The sequence below is a fragment of the Monocercomonoides exilis genome (assembly GCF_001643675.1).
Source record: "Monocercomonoides exilis strain PA203 chromosome Unknown scaffold48-729018, whole genome shotgun sequence".
NCBI classification, from domain to species: Eukaryota; Preaxostyla; order Oxymonadida; family Polymastigidae; genus Monocercomonoides; species Monocercomonoides exilis.
The window spans coordinates 67,057-84,363 of NW_027150593.1; the positions used below are offsets into that span (position 1 = coordinate 67,057).

General features: G+C 31.5%; 5 protein-coding genes across 5 annotated transcripts; 1 reads left to right on the forward strand and 4 right to left on the reverse strand.

Annotated features, from left to right (window-relative positions):
• Positions 1-897: 897 nt before the first annotated feature.
• Positions 898-1,239, reverse strand: MONOS_15856 (uncharacterized protein; the record flags this gene model as incomplete). The annotated part of the gene is made up of 1 exon (XM_067868757.1): positions 898-1,239. The coding sequence occupies one exon, from the start codon at positions 1,237-1,239 to the stop codon at positions 898-900; it is 342 nt and encodes a 113-aa protein (XP_067721185.1).
• A 377-nt stretch (positions 1,240-1,616) lies between these two features.
• MONOS_15857 (uncharacterized protein) lies at positions 1,617-2,132 on the reverse strand (the record flags this gene model as incomplete). The annotated part of the gene is made up of 1 exon (XM_067868758.1): positions 1,617-2,132. The coding sequence occupies one exon, from the start codon at positions 2,130-2,132 to the stop codon at positions 1,617-1,619; it is 516 nt and encodes a 171-aa protein (XP_067721186.1).
• Positions 2,133-4,948: 2,816 nt separating this feature from the next.
• On the reverse strand, positions 4,949-5,254 carry MONOS_15858 (uncharacterized protein; the record flags this gene model as incomplete). The annotated part of the gene is made up of 1 exon (XM_067868759.1): positions 4,949-5,254. The coding sequence occupies one exon, from the start codon at positions 5,252-5,254 to the stop codon at positions 4,949-4,951; it is 306 nt and encodes a 101-aa protein (XP_067721187.1).
• Positions 5,255-13,144: 7,890 nt separating this feature from the next.
• MONOS_13976c1 (uncharacterized protein) lies at positions 13,145-13,658 on the reverse strand (the record flags this gene model as incomplete). The annotated part of the gene is made up of 2 exons (XM_067866732.1): positions 13,145-13,493; positions 13,615-13,658. The coding sequence occupies 2 exons, from the start codon at positions 13,656-13,658 to the stop codon at positions 13,145-13,147; spliced, it is 393 nt and encodes a 130-aa protein (XP_067721188.1).
• Positions 13,659-16,282: 2,624 nt separating this feature from the next.
• On the forward strand, positions 16,283-17,307 carry MONOS_18138 (uncharacterized protein; the record flags this gene model as incomplete). Its single annotated transcript, XM_067871127.1, has 2 exons — positions 16,283-16,531; positions 16,630-17,307. 2 exons carry the CDS (start codon positions 16,283-16,285, stop codon positions 17,305-17,307), a joined length of 927 nt encoding a protein of 308 aa, XP_067721189.1.

Consider the following 17,307-nt stretch of genomic DNA (forward strand, 5'->3'; position numbering starts at 1 on the left):
GCTGCCCATAGTGACACGTTCTGTTGCAGAGTTAGCGTGCCTGCCGGGTTGAATGGACAGGAGCTGATGAAAGAGATGTGGGAAAAAGAAACAGGCGGATTGAAAAGTTTTTGGACAACTTGGAAAAGTGAAGATGCTCCCACAGAACTCAATTCATTGAATGGATATAATGAAGTATTGTTTGATTGATGAGTTCGAGTTGTGAATAAATTAGAAGGATAATCATCGTTCTCATAAACAATTGTGGAATCATTCAAATTTACTTTTTCACTTCATCTTCTTGTATTTATTTCCATTGCAGACAGAACTAGAGGCACAGCATCCTTCAGAAAAAAAATGATGTCATTCAGAGGAGCAAGAGAACTTGAAGATGCAAATCTCTTCGAAGATCTTATTGCTTAAAGAGAAGTGAATGAAAGCTTTTGGTTGTTGTGCTTATCTGATAGCCAAGAAGTTGTTTCACACGAAATCTGCTGACTTGGCGAAAAAGAATGAGCAGAGGTTTTTGCAATGAGCACTTTGTGAACAAGACTTAACGAGCTATCATCGCTACGTGAACCATGTGAATACATTTTTTTTTGAAGGAGACAGTGGAAGCAGGCTTAAACCAACAGAAGTTATTTGAGTGAGCAGATGAATACAGAGTACAACAATGCCATCTGCACGACAAACGAAGGAAGGAAGGATGAATAATAGCAGAGAAGCAGAAAGAGAAAGAGAGGAGGAAGAAGAAAATGCATTCTTAACTTTTGAGTGTGAGTTTGGAATTGGTTGAGGTGTGCTTGAAGTGGATTGTGAAGAATTATTGGAAGCAACAATCTGTCAATCACTTGAAGATTCATTTGCCTCATGTGATTCCTGATCTTCGTTGGCTGTTGATAGCGTTTCTGATTTTTTCTATATCTTGTCTTCTTTTCTAAAGGCTTCAGCTTCTTTTTCTTCTTTTTCTTCTTCGCTTCCTTCATCTGACTCATCATCTGTATCTTCATCGTCTTTATTCTTCTTTTCACTAATAAATGAAAACATTCCCCCGATGGCTGATGTCATCTCAGCAGATTTGTTTGACACTGTAAATAACTCATCAGTTGCCAAATCAGCAATCCCCCCAATCATATTCTGCATTGCAAGAACAAGATGCTTTCCTGTCGATCCTTTATCTGTCTCTTCTTCTTCCTCTTCCTCTTCAGCCTCATCATCGCTGTCATCATCCAGCTGATTCAGTCTTTCTTGCTCTTCCATCACAGCCCTTTTCCTTATTCTGAGTTATTGCTCAACCAACTGGAGACGGAGCATCCTCATGGCAGCAGGGTTTGAAAGAGGTGACTGAGCAGGCGTTTGGCGGAACAAATTGAGGAGAGAAAGCAAAGATGAGAGAAGATGAGAGACGATGAGTGAAGAGTGATACACAAATAGGCAGAACAAACTTGCATGTTGATGGTGGAAAAATCAGTGAGAAGATCAGAAATTGTTAATTGAAGTGGATAGAACACATCGGAATGGAAACAGGACGAAGATAACATGAAGTCAAACGTGGGTGTCAACAGCGCTCCAGTCCGGTTGTGATCAGAGGAAGACGATTGCGATGATAAAGTTGAATGCTGGACAGATGAACTGTGTTAAACAGACACAAGAAATGTTTGAAGAGATCGATTCTCATTTGAAGCCTGCAATGCACCAATTGGCATAAACGAAGACACAGATGATGGCACGATGATGTCTGGAGATGGTTTGCAAATCAATGGACAGACAATTTTCTCTCTTTTCATAAGATTTTCTATTTGCACTGTCGACTTTGCTTGCTTTTCTTTCAAAGTGCTTTGAATAGACAACGAAACCATCGATGCACAGCCTGACGTCATTGAGTGTTTGCACTCCTCCAGATATAAACTGTCCCAGTGTGAAATTCGCCCTCTGAGAGTGAGTCTCATTGGCAGCGCGGAGAACGACAAGAGTGGCGTGAGTGTTGGCGGAGCAAAGAGTAGATGACAAAGAGTGGGAAGAGCAAGCTCAATGCAGAACGAATGGAGATCTTTGTGAGGAAGCGTAGAGAATAAGAGAGTGTAGCAGCATCGCACAAAGGAAGAACCTAACATCAGAAGAAGCAGAGAAGAAGCAGAAGACGAGGAATGCATAATTGAAGATTAAAGCGAAGCAAACGGAATAAATTCTTCATCTGACATATCAAATCCTTCTGTTTGGTTCATAAGCACAACTATGTGCAAGAAAGAAGGTTATTTTATCAAATGAGAGATGAACAACATTGCAACCATATTTTCCTCGCTGGTGTGAACAGCAATAGATAAGTGGTAGTTCGGATCGCCTGTGGATTTGAGATTGCTGCTTTGACGCAGCACATCCGAGGTATTTTTCTGGTGCAGAGCAGAAAGCGCTCTGGAAAGCTCTTTCTGCTCCTGAATGTTTTGTTTATCTTGTTTGGGTGTTTGTGGCTGGTCGGAGGAATTAGAGGAATCAGAAGAGTCTGCTGTATCTGAAATAGGAGAAGACGAGCTGATTGAAGAATCAGTTGGTATTAAACTTTTTTCTTGTGCTATTTCATCTCCTTCATTTGCTTAGCTGGAATTTGGTGCTGATTGTTGAAGATTGTTTGCTTCGGTAGAAAGAACAATCGGGGCTTCTTCTTTTGATTCTGCAGAATATTGATCAAGAAATTGATACAAAATCCAAATCAATTATGTTTGTTTATGATACTATTCCTTTTTAACCATAATCAAAAAAAATTCATCAAATACAAAAAATAATTATGAAACTGAAAAACTGCATAAGATATATCGAGAGTTGTTCTGCTTTTCAAAAAGCAAGATAAATTGTGAAATATCAGAAAATTAAATACATTTTATGGTTTTGATTAAAATATCGTGAAAAATCATAATAATATTATGGGACGTGTGATCAACACGAAACAATCGAAAAAATAAAGTGAAGCAATTTTTATTATTCCGATCGATTTAGGCAACTAAAAACCATGATATTTCTAAATTTTTAATTCAAAATTTTCAAAACAAAGCAAAAAAAATGGTTCAATTCAGACCAATGCCAAAAATAAATTAATAAATATAAAAAATGCAATTGTGCAAAACATTTATCCAAATTATTTTTTAAATAAAAGGTTTTGAATTAATTCCAACAAAAATCAACAAATCCAATATATGAAAATTTTCATAAAAATATAAATGCAATTCAAAACTGTCCTTTTGAAATTTTTCGAATTGTCAAAACTGACATGAGTCTCAACTCCATTTCAACTTCAAATTAAAAATTTTAACATCGAATACAAAATCCACTATTTTTTCAGATTATGGAAAATTAAATTTTTCAAACAAAAAATAGACATTTTTGGAGCAATTTTAACTTTAGTGAAAATAAATGATTTTTTTGTTAAAATTTAATAACACAACAAATAAATAAATTGAAAATTTGAGAACAATATTTCAAAAAATAACAACATATCTTTAAAAAATAATAATTTTCACAATACAACAAATGACAAACCATTATAATTTTTTTTTGAATTGAAAAAAAAAGTCAAAATTTCTTTTTTAAATATGTTTCAATAAATATTTATTCTCAAAATTGTTCAATTTGATCTTTTCGATCACAAAAATTTTTTAATTACTTGGAAATTTGCAGAAATCGTTTTTATGTGAATTGATCTCTTCTTTATATCATTTTCACCCTTAGCAATCAAAAAATAATCACTTCTGCAAATTGCAGATCAACGATAAATTCGAAATTTAAAATGGGTTTGAGGCAAGAAATATAAAGTTTGATTATCTTTTAAAAAACTTTGTTTTTTGAGAAAATTGATTTATGCATTATTCAATTCGTAATTAAATACTTTTTCTTCTGTTTCATTCTTCAATGGATACACCAAATTCTCTTTTCTTCCATTTGACATTAATAATGCTGTTCCCTGCTTCGATGCTTCTCGTTTGAAGCAACAGAAAAGCATAATTTTATCAATTTGTTTTTAGATAAGCATATTATTTCTTTTTCTTCATCTATTCCACATGCTTTCTCCTCTCCCGACAAAAATGATCCAATGCTGTTATTCCCGCCAAACCTCCCTCTCCTCCTTGTAAATCCAATGTTCAGCACTTTCGATATGATTTTTCCTTTTTTCTTCTCTTTGAGCTCCACATTTCTGAGTCTTGTCTTTCCACCTGTGATGTCAGCAGAACGGAAACTGAAGAAAATTTGAAGATTTGTTCAAACAAAAATGAAAAAAATAGGGAGAGAGGCAAGAAAAGAAAATATGAAAAAGAAAAGAAAGAAGGAGAAAGATGAAAAATGAAGAAATGGAGATATTGTCGATATTATTGAAAGTGAAGATGAAGACAAACAAATAAAAGAAGATGAGAAAGAAAGAGAGAGGTTGTCAGATGAAATAATTGAAGATTATTATTTGTCATTCATTATTTATTCATTGACAGTATTGCTGCATCTGTATGTACTTTTTGTGCATGAAATAAAGTATCTGTCGCATGTCAGAGATTGTGTGAGAAAAGGAAAGGTTAAAATTGTTTTAATGAAAAAAAGAAGATTTTAAATAAATATTTAAATAATTTGATAATAGCTAAATTGCTTTTTTTTGATTCTTTTTTTTTCCTATCTATATATGCATGTTTAAAGAAAATTATTTTCCAAAGTTCATATTTTTCAAATCTTTCAATCACTTTATATTCATCTTCTCTTCTCTTTCTTTTTCTCTATCTTTTTCTTCTTCTGATAATCCTTTTTATAAATCATCCTTTGATGATCTTCTCTCTTCAACCACAACAACCAGTGAAATAAAACTAAGTTCTCTTTCTGCAAAAACACTGCAGCTTTAGGAAAAGAGCTCATTTCTCTCTTCTTTCACATCGAATACCCTGCACTCACTCACTGCCAGCGAATCCAATGCTACCAGCTGGATATCTCTTTCCTTGGTTCAATCGCATTCCTGTTCAGCCTCCCCCTCTTTATCCGAAGGTTCGAACATGAATTTGCATTCAACAGCTTCACAATACTCACAAGCATGTGCGTACTCTTCGACTATCTCAACCAGTTCTGTATCTTCGTCTGACATATCTGCTTCATCGTTAGGACAGCCACTTTCATTAAAACAGGTTGCTCTTCCTGCTCCTCTGCAAACATCGTCTTCTTTTGCCTTTTGTTCTTCTGCATCTAATGCAAAACAAACAATTAATTCATCAACAACCAAAACTGTCTCTGCAATTTTATCAGATGCAAGCATGAAGAAAAAAATGAGAAAAGCGAACGTTCAAATGAAGAAGACAAAAAAAGAACACAATCATTCAAACTTTCTTAAAAAAGAGCATAACCATTTATCGGGGACAATTTCTGCATCAAAAATCAAGTCGTCTGTTGATTCTGTTGATGACACTTTTGAAGCTGTTTCTTCATTGCCTACAGCACACACACAAACTCAGCAGGAAACTGAAGAAAGCGAAAATGGACAAGCACTTCTGCATTCAGCGTCAATGATTAAAACTTCTTAATTCTCATTTGCATCATCTGATTCTGTTTCTTCTTCCTCTTCCTCTTCATCTTCATCTTCATCTTCCTCTTCCTCTTCCTCTTCCTCTTCCTCTTCTTTTGCGTCTTCGTCTTTTTTTGCGTCTTCAACATCTTCAACATATTCTCCATCTTGTTCATCTGATCCTTCTGATGTATTGCAATTGCAACCTTCACTTTCCAATGCAAATGCTTCATATGCTTCACTCCCATTGCCCAGTTCGTCTCAGACTTCAACAACAAGCTCATTTCCAACAGAAACACAAGCACCTTTTCCAAATCACTCAGAGACTACACAAATAGAACACGTTGCATCATCCAATCTATCTGATTTCTCAATTCCTTCTTCTTCTCTTTCTTCTTCTTCTTTCTTTTTTTTTCTCCTTCATCTATTACATCGATGCAGAATTTCCAGACTCAACAGCAACAGCAACAGCAACAACATTCCTCTCAAATTACTACAAGCATTTTCAAAGAAAGTGAAAAAAAGATTCTTTTTCAATTAAACATCATATCAATGATTTTTGTATATCTTTTAAAGCTTCTTCTTCATTTCACACAAACAAAAATGAAGCAAAGAAATGCAAAAAACCTTCGACTTTTTCATCCAAAATTACAAAACAATCAAAAAAGCAAAATTCTTCATCTTCATCATCTTCTTCTTCATTATCTTTGATAGAAAATACAAGATCCTGCGTTGTCATGCTTCTTTCTTCACAAAGAGGATTGAAAAACAATGGCAGTGTGTGCCCTCTTTCTGCTGTTTGTCAATGCATGGCTTCTCTTAGTCTAAAATAAAAAGACATTTTTTCAATGAACATAATGCAAAAAACATGCATGCATCTGTTTCATTTTCTTCGAATCTCTTCGTTTAATTTCGACGTGTGGGATGGAGGACAAATAAATTAATTTTACGATTCTTATCTTGGAGGAAAGAATCAGCCAAAAGAACTGTCTGCTGTTTTTGAAAGACTTCTCAAAGTTCTTTCCAAAAATTGCAATGAAATAAATGATATGTTTGCCATCATTTCACCAAATGTTGAAATGTGTGTTCATTGTCATGATCGCTCCATTTCAAGAATGAGCCATAAGTTTTTTGTGACTATTAAAGGATCAGATGTTGTTTCTGGTCTTCAAGATTTATTTTCTTATAATTCATTTATAGTTGAGAAGAGAGAAGGAGAGTGTGTATCATGTCACAAAGATAGACAATTTTTGAAATATGTTCGTTTTTTGTATTTTCCTAAAGTGTTTAGTGTTTTATTCAACGTTTGTGATTTTTTTTCTGTAATTGCTCCTCCTCTTTTCATTCATTTTGTTGATTCAGCATTAGGACCTGAGGATTTAAAAATATTTGATCCAAACGTTTCAACCGAAGATTCATCATTAACTTCTGGTTCTGTTGATGATGTTGTTATTTATGAATTAGTTGGATGTGTTATTCATTCAAATGCTCTTTATAAGCAAGGGCATTTTTTGGCCATTGTGATAAAAGATGTTTCTAAACCTAGTGCCATTAAAAAGGTTATTGAGTGTAATGATCATATTGTTTCAGAAATTATTCCTGAAAAATGAAATGATTATTGGAATCATCTCGCTTTGGAAAATTGGCATCCTTCTGTTTGTTTTTTCAAAAAAATTGAAATATCATAATTCATTTCATTTTTTTTTTATTTTAATTTTCGAATATTTTCTCAACTGAAAAAAAATTCTATCTTTTCAATTAATAAATTATCTCCTTTGTTTTTTTTTAAATAATAATAATAAATCATTGTTTGAATATTTATTTAATGACTCTAATTTTGAAAAAATGATAATTCATAATTGAATGATAATTCAACTCTGTGAATAATTGTTTATTATTTATTTTTTCCTTTATTATCAACAACGTTAGGTTATTTGTTGTTTTCTAAAATGTATTTCCATCAAAGAAAACTTATATGAAATAAAGATTGATTTTTAATTATTTAACATTTTTTTTACTAAAAAAAATTTTTTTTATGAAAGAGCAAAATATCAAAAATAAATAAATGGGACAATATTTTTTGCTTTATGAATTTTGTTCCATTCAGAGTTTCCAAATAAATTTCTCATTTTTTTTTATTTTTCAAAACATTTTTGTTAAAGAATGTTTGAGTTGTTTTGACATGAAAGTGGAAAAAGTTTGGAACAAATCATTATTCTTTTCAAAAAAGCAAGAATTTTGTCCCAAATTAACGTTATATTTTATTTATTTATAAACCTCTTTTGAAAAATACAAAAAGATGTGAAAATCGAAAAAAAAAATTTGTTTTTACAAAAAAAATTTTGAAAGTTCTTTAATTAAAAAGAAAAAATAAATCATGCAAAAAGTTCATTTTGTTTGATATACTGGTTCATTTTTGATAATCAAATTGACTTTTTTTTTAAAAAAAAAGATCGCAACAGTTAATAATATATTTTTTATCGATCAATTGTTTTTTTTATTTAAAAGGGGATATATACAGACTTTAAAGCTTTTTTTGCACAAAGCGTGAAAAAATTGATTCATTCATAAATTTATCAATCATTTTCAGATTTCTATATAAATATGATTGTCACACTGTAAACAGGCATCATCAAATCATAGCAGGAAGTTTACCAACATTTAGCGTGTGTCAAAAAATGAACACCTAAATTTCAAATTTTATTGATCACAAAAAGTTTATCTGAGATACATAATTTTTCAATAAAAATGCCTGAACTTAAATATTTTTTCACGTATTTCAAAAAAAATCCACACATATGGGCTCATTCTGCGTTAAGAAAAATTTATTTCAAAATAAATACTGATTTATCAACGAAACTCAATTTGTTTTTGAAAAACAATTGAAATAAACTTTTCAGATTTCACTAAATAACAATTGCAAAATGGTTTAATCAAATAAAACCTTTCCATAACAAAAAAAATGAAATTTTGAATTTTATCTAATTGTTGGATACAAAATGTTTCTATCCAAAATGTTGTTTTTGTTTTTTTTTTTCATTATTTAATTTATTTATTTTTTTTTTTAGCTAAGAGGTTTGAATTGCACCAATAAACGTTATTGTGAATTATTGACTTTAATGCAAGTATTATAAAAACAAAGTGTCAAATAATAAACAATCATGGGTCAAATTTTTTATCTGTTGTAACTTTTCATTTGAAAGTTTAAGAATCACACTTCAGATAATATATTTGTATTGAAATGATTTGTTATTTAAATATTTTCTATTTATATTTCGAATTGATGAATTATTTTTTAAGAAAGGCATTATTTGCCAAAGAAAATGTGAAAAATTTTAAATAATAATCACACATATGAGCTATCGTTTCAATAAAGAAACTATATAAATTCCAGCAAACCTGTATTTTCAACATGTTCCAATCATTCGATTATCATATCCAAACTCAACAAAAATTCTTTTCGCAATTTTATTTTTCTTTCGAAAATGCATTTTCAAAGAAAAACTTTTTATTTACTTAAATACAGATTGAACAACATAATATCTTAGACATTTTTTGCATTGAATAAGAGTTTTTCGATAAATATTTTCATTGCTGATGTTGAATAATTTTTGGAAGAAGATTTAATGATGTGAGAACATTTTATAGAGAAAATGATATTTAGAAATATTTTGAACACAAGCATAAAAAAAAAAAAAAATTTTTTTTTAAAAATTCATTTTCTGATAAAAAATAATAGATTATCTAAATGCCGGATAATTATAAACAAAAAGATAACGAGAAAAATTTTTGATCTCAAAAAATGCACCAAAAATTATTCAAGATCGAAAAACTTTAATTCAAGATCTAAATTAATTATTCGAAATCGGAAAAAAAGATAATTTGTTCAGAATTTCAATAAAAGTCAAAACCAAAAAAGTTTTATTGAAACAAATGTTAATAATAACAACAGTTTATTTATTGGAAATGTTTTTCTTTCGTTTTTAACAACTGTTTTCTACTATTAAGACTGATATCAATAGATTCTTTTCTCATTTTTAAATATTGAAAATGATATATTTTATCAGTTTCCAATGCAATAAATAAAATGCAAAACATTTCGTTTTCAATGAATGAGATAAATTTCTGCCTTTTTGTGCACAAAACAAGATCATGAACTATCCTATCTCTTTTATTTATTTCTTTTATTCCTTAAAATCTCCTGAACATATGTAAAGAGTTTTATTATAACTCAGTTTTATCCTATATACTCTATTTCACACAACCAAACACCAAAAAAACATCAGAAAATATTTTTCTTATTGTAATTGACAAATTTCTTTGATCATTTTCTGAAAGAAAAGAAACTGACATGAGTATGAATTTTTAAATTTTTTTTCAAAAATTTTTGCTAATTAAGGATTTTCGATGTTGAATTAAATATTTTCGATGTTGAATAATTCTTGCTGTAACACTGATGAATGAATATTAGTGTTGTTTATGCTTGTTTCTTAAAAGAGTTGCAAGAAACGAGTTTTCATATGAAAATGTTGTCAAAGATAAAAATAGTTGAGATTTCCAATGTCATTTTCCGCCAATCTTTTCATTTTCAATTTCATCGATGCTCATTTCAATAGAAAAAGACATCAATCAATTATTATTATTATTATTATTATTTTTTTTTTTTTTTTTTTTTTTTTTTGCAAAAATATTTTTTTAAATTTTTTGAAAACTATTATTTGATAATTGAGTGAATATATCATTATACACAAACAACAAACTTTCAAATGATCGGAATTCTTTCACTATCGAAATGAAATGACCATGAGATATATCTTCACTTTTGAAAAGAACTTGTCTTACTTGTTGATACGAAGGGCATTCATATGTTTCTTCAAATGACTGTTAAAATTCTGAAGCTGTATATGAATCTGTAACCTTTTAGTGAATATCACTTGATGAAAATGCAATATTCAAATGTGGTAGTGAAAAGAATGGATTGTTTGTTTCATGAGACATTGCTAAAACGTTTGGAAATGAAGTGATTCTGATCCAACAAGAGACTCTATTTATTTTGCAACATGCTTTGTATTTGACTTTGTTTGATGATGATGTTTTTTCAGAGATAAACAAACTATTGAGTCCATCTATGACATTAGAGCTGCTGATAATAATGCTATTCATATTTGAATCAATCTTCTCAGAAATACTGCTGCAGAATTCACATTGGGAATTCCTTATTATTGAAAGCGAAACTTCTTTGTTTGTTATCTGATTTATGCATTTGAAAAGATTCATCAATTGTTCATATGATTCTGTAACATTTTGCTGTTCTCTTTTCCCTTTGTCCAGAAAACCATCTGATATATCGATAAGTTTATTGTTTCTAAACACAATTGGTTTCTTATCATTGGCCAATTCATCACAGACATTATTCAACAGATTTGATAATTTGTTGCCACTATTGTTTCGAATTGCAAATGTCTTTTGTTGCATTAACACAGATGTCCAACATTGCAAGATTGAGGACAAATAGCACGTGTTTCCCATGCTCTGTATACAATACCTTGTGAATTGCTTCAATTGAATATTATTGCTTGTAAGACCGTGAATTTTGGATGGTCCTTCAATATGTCCAGAGATGTTAGAAGAAATCAACGGAATCAAAGACGGACTTGGAGTGTCACGAATAACGTTTCGATCAGAAAATATTTTAAAGCAATTCATACTGTGTTCATTTTTATCTGTTTCATTCAGATATTCAGTTTTAACATTTTTAAAAATTCGATTCTTGATTTAAACACAGTTCCTTTTATCTTTGATAGCATTTGGGCAGGTTCGAATTTTGTAATGATATTTTTTTGAAGATAGAATTTGTTATTTTGAATTTCGTTAATATTATTTATCCGTACACAAATAATATCGATCCAAGGAGATTCGTCTGACTCTTTTCATAATCTTTTGAGATTTTTTGATTTTGCTTTGTCCCAGAAGAAATCGAAATTTCTGTTGAGTGATAATGCATCAAGTTATTTTTTTATTCCACTTTTTGTATTTAATGTTCTTAATGATGAATGGAATCGAAACACAAATGATTTTATTTCGGAAAAGTGTCTGAATAATTCTCTTCCGTAAAAGATTTTTTTGAAAAAACACGTTTATTATTTCCATGAATAAGTTTTATTACATAAAAATTTATTTGACAATTCAGAGAAGAAAATCCCAGAAAAATAACCAGTTAAAAAAAAAGCAACTTGAAAAGTTTTTAAAACCATTTTTTGATCTTGAACCAAAGGATATGTAATAATAACGATTCATAACTCGTTCAAATGTGAATTCACAAACCAAGGATAAAAATTCTTTGTAATTTTCAGCAATGCGGAAAAATAAACAATTTCAAATATTGAACATCTCCTTCACCTCGGAAAATGTGAATCCACGTCAGTTAGTGTCCATCACTTTTATATTTTATTTTATGTTATTTTATTTCTTTTTATTTTATATTTATTTATTTATTTATTTATTTTTATTATCGATTGGAATAAACTATTCTTTAATAATTATTTATTCAAAACAAAACACTTTTCAATATTTAAAATTTTTCAAATTAATATATTAACATTTATTTTTCATCAACAAACCTTTGAAAAATATTCATTTATTTCTATTCACTATTTACGCTTGAGGGAAGTCACAAAATTCGCTGTTTGAAAACATCAAGATTCTTAAATTTATTTGTTTGTGTAGAAGGGACTTTATTTTCTGTGTCTTATTGTTTTTATTTTTCATTTTTTTAAAGCTTTAAACCTAAGTGGTTTTTTCACGTTTAACATAATTTTTTTTCGATTGACATAATTATCATTATTTTAATATTGCTTCACTGCAATTCTCAAAACACAATTCATTCCTTTTTATTTTATAATTGATTATTATAACAAAATAAATTCATTTGATTTGTTGTTTATGAAAGTTGTGACTTTCCATAGTTATTGTCCATGAATATGAATAAAAACTCTTTATTTTGTACATGCAAAAATTTTTGCACACATAACAGATTTCCATGTGGCACTCCCTCTGCTTTTTTCTCTTCTCCTCTTCCAAACTCCTCCTTCTTGTAAATGAGTTATGCCAGCTTCCTCCCTTCATTCACAATCACCGCTCCAAACGGATTCTCGCAACTGGGCATGGGTTCTTCTTCTTCCTTCCAAATGCCACTTCCACACTCTTCTGCTCCGCAATCCTCGATCCCATTTCAATTCTTCTTCTCATTTCAATTCCACTTTCTCCTCTCCTCCCTTCTCTTTTCTCTCTTTTCTCTCTTTTCTGTCCTTTCATCTTTTCCATCTTCCCTTCATCCATCCATTCCTTTATTCTCATTGCATTATTTTTTCCCTCACCTTCACATCCTCCTCCCTCACATATTCCCTCTCCACAAATATCTGCTTCACACGCTCAAATACTGAATATCACATCTACCGGTTCTGTTGCAGAACCTTCTCCCTCGACTCCACCAGATGCTGTGACTGTTCACTGCACCACACAATCACGAGCACCACCGCACTCATCCCAATGACCAGGATGATCGGTCTCCAACACCTTTCATGCAGACTCTGCCTCCTCCCTGCCCCTGCGCCTTCACACTCAAGCAAAATTGATGCTATCGCGTTAAACTTTCTTCCTTTCTTTTCCTCCTTTTTCTTCCTCCTCCCCTGTCCTCCCTTCTTCATCTTTTCCACCTGCCCACTCCTCCACAGCCAGCTCCTCTTTCAAATACACTCCACACACCACAGCCTCCTCTTCCACCCCGCTCTTCTCAATCTCCTCCCGTCCGACCCTCCCATTCCCCCGCCGTTCGGTGATCTGCCCTGTATTATCCGAACAGTGCGTCATAATCCGTTCTTCTCTATTAACCCCACACACAAGTGTTAGGATGTGCAGACAGCACTGCATAGCTCCCTCCACACGAACGGCAGCTGCATCTCCCCCCCCTGCTGATCTCTCAAACTGATCAGCACTGCCAGAAAGGACTCACCTATTGCACCCTGAATTCTTCCCCTTCGCACGCTCTCTCAGCCCCGGATCGCATCCAACAAGCTCTTGCTCTGTTCTTCCAACATCACAACGCGCTTCTCAACCTCCAGCATCCGCTTCCTCCTTTTTCCCGGAATTCAGCTCCCATTCGCAAATATCAGTGGAAACCCTTCAACATGATATGTCTTCTCCGCTTTGTTATCCAGATTCTCCGCCAAAACTTTCAGTGTCCTATACATCCGCTTCTCTATCAAGCCAATAACTGTCGAAGATGCAAACTTCTCGTTCCCCTGAACAGCCTTTTTCTTATGACAATCAGTTCCTTAACGAAAACTGCTGTTTATGTTTTCATAAGCATCTCGTTAGTTTGCTGAACCTTTTCATGAAAAACCAGCTCTCATAATCCAAATGAATTAAAAAAAAAATTAAAATAAATTGAAAAAAAGACAATAATTCACAATCCATTAATATCAGAAAATAATGAGTTCAAAACTTAAAAAAAATATAATTTGTTAATAACACAAACATTTGAAATAATGTTCAATCGACTTTTTTTACTTCATTGACCTGCTGTGGCAATAGTGATGTAGTATTTACACCGTCAAAAAATGATCACGATACAACCTATTGTTTATTAATTAATTGAAAATAAGATTTAATTATTCACTGCATTTATTTTTTTGATGAAGGAAATTAATTTTTTTTCATGATTGAACATATTTGTTTTTTCGATCACGTCACGACACTCCAAAAATGTTCACGTCAGAAGGCATAGGACGTTGGTGTTTATTAAATATTATCAAAGAAATGGTTTTTTATTCAAAAATTACAAAATTATCGAATTTTTTCAAAAATGACTCCACAATCTCATGAAATTGCTGTGGAATAAAGAAAATATCAAAGAAAAAGACAAATTTCTGTTCCAGTAAAATTTATAGAAGGAAAAAGAAATACAATCAAATAAGAATATGTTGTATATTTTGATAATATGTTTAAGTACTCTTTTAAAATAAATATTCAATATTCAAAATGAAAGAAAAAGAAAAAAATAAATCATTTTCAATCAATAGAGGTTTATTGAAATCAATGAAATTTTCGAGAAATTGCATTATCACAGATGAATTAACATGAAGCAATGAGCATATTAGCATGAATGAAATTTCAATATTTATTTTCACTGTTTAAAAAACCAGTTTAGTAAATAACTATAAATAACACTTAAAAATTAAAGTTTCATGTTGTTCTGCTCGTTAAATCTTTTGCATGTTCATCTTCTCTGCTCGTTCCTCGCTCATCACTTTATTCTCCTCAACTCTTTTCTTTTCTCCGCTTTCAGACGATTTTCTTTCACCTGATTAATTAAAGTTGCATCAAAACTTGAAAATATGAAGTTCAAACAACAATGAATATTGTGAATAATATGAAAACTTTGAAGCCAAAATGAGATTTGGAAAATGAAAGAATACAAAAATTTTTCTATCTATTCTTTTCGAATTATTTTATTCCATGCAATTCTTTTTTGAAACTGATATGGGGAAAAATATTTTCCTTCATGCATTTTCATTGAAAAATTATGCCCTTTTTATTGACTTTTTTCTATCAAAAAACACAATAAAAATGGGTACTTTTTTTGACATTCGTGAAATGACACAATGACTTATGTTTCGATTTCAATGATGCCTGTTTTCGTACATGAAAATCAAATTCATGATGAAATCTGAGAAAGTGAAATTAAGTTACGTGTGAAGCAATTTTTCAATGCCTTGAGCAAAAAAAGCTTGAAAGTCCGTATTTACCCCATATTTAGAATAAAATAGGTTATAATAAATTCTTGGGATAATGATTTGAAAATGCATTCTAACTATATTGAGAATCAAAACATAAGTTATGGAAACAAATGATAAAAGAAACATTAAAAAAAATAAACTCTATAATTTTATTCAACTTAATAAAAACATCAAAAAATCAAGGAAGAAAAAGCATTTATGTGATTTATTTCACAGAAGTTAATTCAAAGAAAACAAAAAGAAATCTCTATTTTAATTTTAAAGAGAAAATGAAAAACTTCTCATTCAAAAAAAAAAAAAAAAAAAATGGACATGTTTTTCACGTTTTTTGAAGACATAAGTGAAAATTATACTACTCTCTGTTTGAATTTTTTTCAGAATTTGAATATAGCAGAATTAATCCACACAATATAACGAAGCGATTCAAGGAGGGAAATTGTGAAATTCGATCATGAAATTCTCGATTTTAATAATTGATCAAGAATCTCATAATTATTTTTTTCATTATTGATCAAAAACATTATTTGAATATAAATATCCGAGAATGTCAAAATTTGCATATTCTTATTAATATCGTTAGTGGAAACACAAGTTATGTTGTAATCAATTCGAATGATATAAATACAACAAAACGAGATGTATTGCTGTGCTGATTTAAATTTTAAGAAGAGGATAACAAGCTTTTCATATAGACAAACCACACAAGACAGAAAATAATTTTATCTCCAAAGGAACGTATATTTTGTCACAATAGCAATTGTCTTTGAAATGGTGGAGGGATGATGTTGTATCTGACTGTGGTTCACACGACTTCTCAATAAATTCCGTTAGCTTTTCAGGTTGCACTGATTCATTGGGAGGGAATTATGTGTTTGTGAATCGGAGCGACTCAGCGAGTTGGGGAATAACAACAGAAAAGCTGAATCCACGATATGACGATTCAAAATACAATGAGCTCAGGGGATTAAATCGGAATGATTCAACAATGGGGCTGTTCCCACTGAATGTGTATTTGGATTCATATCCAGATGCAGCACATGTGGGGAAGGGGAAGGATGGGGTGGGTGGATACGACTCGTGGTTCTGTGGGTTTGACTATTATCCGTGTGCCACCATCACACATGCAGCACAGGCGAGATATCCCGACACAAACAAGAAGATCGAATTGGATTCAGGATATGAGCTTGCTGAAGTTGTTGGAATGACAGATGGCCATGAATGGGAGATTTCATGTGTTGAAAAGGGATAAAAGTTGATATGAAAGCACCAGAGAATTCTGAGTCATCTTGTCTGATAGATGTGTTGAGCAAATGTTCAATAAGAATCATAAAGTTTTGTATTCTATCTGCTCTATCTTGTGCATCATCATCATCTCTGATCACATCCAACTCCACACTCCTCGGACTTACTGATTGTTCTATCATTCATTCGTTTGAAAATTCAATTGGATACATTTTTGTGATTGTGATTGGGAGGAAAGTGAAAGTGGAACGATTATCAATAAAAGAGACCTTGACATTTGGAGAACATTCACCGACTGAGTTTTTTGAATGCGTTGATGTTGTGTATTTAAAAGGATGCAATATTGCAAGCATCGAGAAGAGAAGTGGAGATGGAGGAGGGCTGAATGGAGTGGTTGGAGTAGAGAGAGATGAGGGGAAGAATGGGATAATTGTGATTGAGTCGTGCGTTATGAAGTGGTGCAGGTGTGTTAGTGGAAGAGGAGGAGGGATGTGTGTTGGTGTGAAGGGGGAAGGAAGTGTTGTTGTGAATTGTTCAAGTTTGATTGATGGGTGTGAGGCGAAGTGTTCAAAGGATAGTTCAAGTGGAAGTGAAAGGAGAGGTAGAGGAATGATGATTGTAATGGAGTGGAGGGATCGAACAATGAAAATTGAATCGGGAAGTGTGAGTTTGTTAGTGTTTGGAGAGAATAAAGCATCTTCTTCCTATGGAATTGTTGTGATGAATCATAATTTAACCGTTTTTGATGATGAAGATTATTTGGATTAA